The sequence below is a fragment of the Bufo bufo genome, chromosome 1 (genome assembly GCF_905171765.1).
Source record: "Bufo bufo chromosome 1, aBufBuf1.1, whole genome shotgun sequence".
In the NCBI taxonomy this organism is placed as follows: Eukaryota; Metazoa; Chordata; class Amphibia; order Anura; family Bufonidae; genus Bufo; species Bufo bufo.
This window is the reverse complement of record NC_053389.1, coordinates 818,504,775-818,507,104: the sequence shown is the minus strand read 5'-3', so window position 1 is coordinate 818,507,104 and position 2,330 is coordinate 818,504,775. Positions and strand designations below refer to the sequence as shown.

Here is a 2,330-nt window from a genome sequence, read left to right as displayed (position 1 = left end):
GGGCCACAAGTGCAGGATTTGCTCCACTATATATATATATGCACAACTGCATGTGGGTTTGAGCACTTCCTGCTTGTTTAATACCACGCCATTCTTTTCAGTTTGTATATTAATAGGATGGCAATCATTTTGCTTCTTCTAATGATTGCTTCCTAAACAAAATATGACATTATAAATAATGAAAAGTATTTGGGAATATATTTACAATAAAGTCATATTTAAGTATTTTAATTTTCTAAATTCCCGGAGATCCCCTTTAAATTTGCCACTTCATAGCCAGTCGTGAAAACTTGTTCCTTGTTTCATATACGGCTTTCTTAATGTCTTTATTCCTCAAGCTGTATATGATGGGATTGATGAATGGGGTGAATACAGTGTAGAGCAGGGATAGAAGTTTACTGATGATCAACGTTTGCCCCCTTGTTGGGAAGACATAAACAGTGAAAATAGTCCAATAAAATATGCAGACGACTACGAGGTGGGAGCTGCAGGTGGAGAAGGCTTTCTTCCTATCGATATTAGATGGAATCCTTAAGATGGTGACAATAATACTTGCATATAATACTATGATTATGATGCTTGGGATGATAACTAATGGTACACTAAGTACTGTAACTTGAACTTCAACAATAAAGGTGTCTGAACAAGCTTTTTCCAACAGAGGAACATAATCACAGAAGAAATGGTCAATGACATTAGGTTCACAAAATGTAAGCATTGATATTGTTATAACGTAAATCAATACGATGGAAAAACCTAATACCCAACACATAATGGCCAACTGCACACAGTGTCCACTTGTCATTATAGAAGAATATCGGAGGGGATTACAGACGGCCACATATCTGTCATAAGACATCACCGTGAGAATGAGACACTCAGATGCTTCAGTTGCTCCAAAAAAGTACAACTGACTGATACAGTCATTGAAGGCAATGGTCCCCCCATTATTCAGAAGAATGTGGAGCATATTAGGAACAACATCTGTGGTCAGGAAGATGTCATTGATGGACAGTTGTGTGAGGAGGAAGTACATCGGAGTTTGGAGATTCTTACTGATGGACACCAGTAATATGATCAGAAGGTTTCCACCTATCGCTGCAGTGTAGATCACCAGGAGAAGACAGGACAGGAAAATTCTTAGATGTTGGCTGCCTTGAAATCCTAACAGAAAAAACTCAGTGACCACAGTCAGATTGTTCTCCTGGATTAAGAGAATGAAAGAGGAGATATGTGATGTAATATATGGAATCAGCAGATGTATTATTATTATTATTATTATTAGTAGTAGTAGTAGTAGTAGTAGTAGTAGCAGTAGTAGAAGTAGTAGAAGTATTAGTAGTAGCAGCAGTAGTAGAAGTAGTAGAAGTATTAGTAGTAGTAGTAGTAGTAGCAGAAGTATTAGTAGTAGTAGAAGTAGTTGTAGTAGTTGTTTTTCGGGTGAAGTAGTAATAGTAATATTAGTAGTAGATGTAGTAGTAGTTGTAGTAATAATAGTAGTAGATGTAGTACAAGTAGCCATAGTAGCATTAGCAGTAGTAATAGTAGTAGTAGTAATATAAATATCAGTAGTAGTAGCAGCAGCAGCAAAAGCAGTAGATGTATTAATAGTAGTAGCAGTAGTTACAGTAGCAGTAGTAGCAGCAGCAGTAGTAGTAGTAGTAGTTGTAATAGTAGTAGTAGTAGAAGTAGTAGTAGTAGTTATAGTAGTAGTTGTAGCAGCAGCAGCAGCAGTAGTAGTAGTAGTTGATATAGTAGAAGTAGTAGTAGTAGTAGCAGCAGTAATAGTAGTGGTAGCATAGTAGTACTCCGGTTTCCTCCCACACTTAAAAGACATACTGGTAGGGAAATTAGATTGTGAGCTCCACTGGGGACAGCGAGCAATGATAATGTCTGTAAAGCGCTGAAGAATATGTCAGCGCTATATAAATGAGTAAAATAAACAAATAGCAGTGGTAGTAGTAGTAATAATAGTGGAAATAGTACTAATCACTCCTCTAATGACTCAGGGCACCACCACCTTCAGGATGCAAGGGGTCCCCACCAACCATATTTCCTATCCAAGACATTTCCTCAGATTTTTCCTGCTCAGCATTTCTTCTGTTTCACCTTATGTCTGATCTCCATAGAGTATTAATCCGAAGTTTCGTACAAAGCGACTTCAGATGTAGCATCCAAAGCCTGCTTTGCTCAACACTACTGCTCATCTGTAAAAAAAAAACAACCATTTGAGAGGATGGAGATGCCTGTTTTAGCCATTGCCTCAGTAGAATTGATAATTTCCATTGACCACTTTTCCTTTGTATGACTGCAGTAGGAGGCTAGGATCC

The 2,330-nt window shown here is 37.7% G+C and overlaps 1 protein-coding gene across 1 annotated transcript; it reads right to left on the bottom strand.

Annotated features, from left to right (window-relative positions):
- Positions 1 to 256: 256 nt before the first annotated feature.
- LOC120989203 (olfactory receptor 6N1-like) lies at positions 257 to 2,069 on the bottom strand. Its single transcript, XM_040417148.1, has 2 exons — positions 2,049 to 2,069; positions 257 to 1,204 (listed from the first exon to the last, which is right to left on the bottom strand). The coding sequence occupies exons 1-2, from the start codon at positions 2,067 to 2,069 to the stop codon at positions 257 to 259; spliced, it is 969 nt and encodes a 322-aa protein (XP_040273082.1).
- Positions 2,070 to 2,330: the final 261 nt, after the last annotated feature.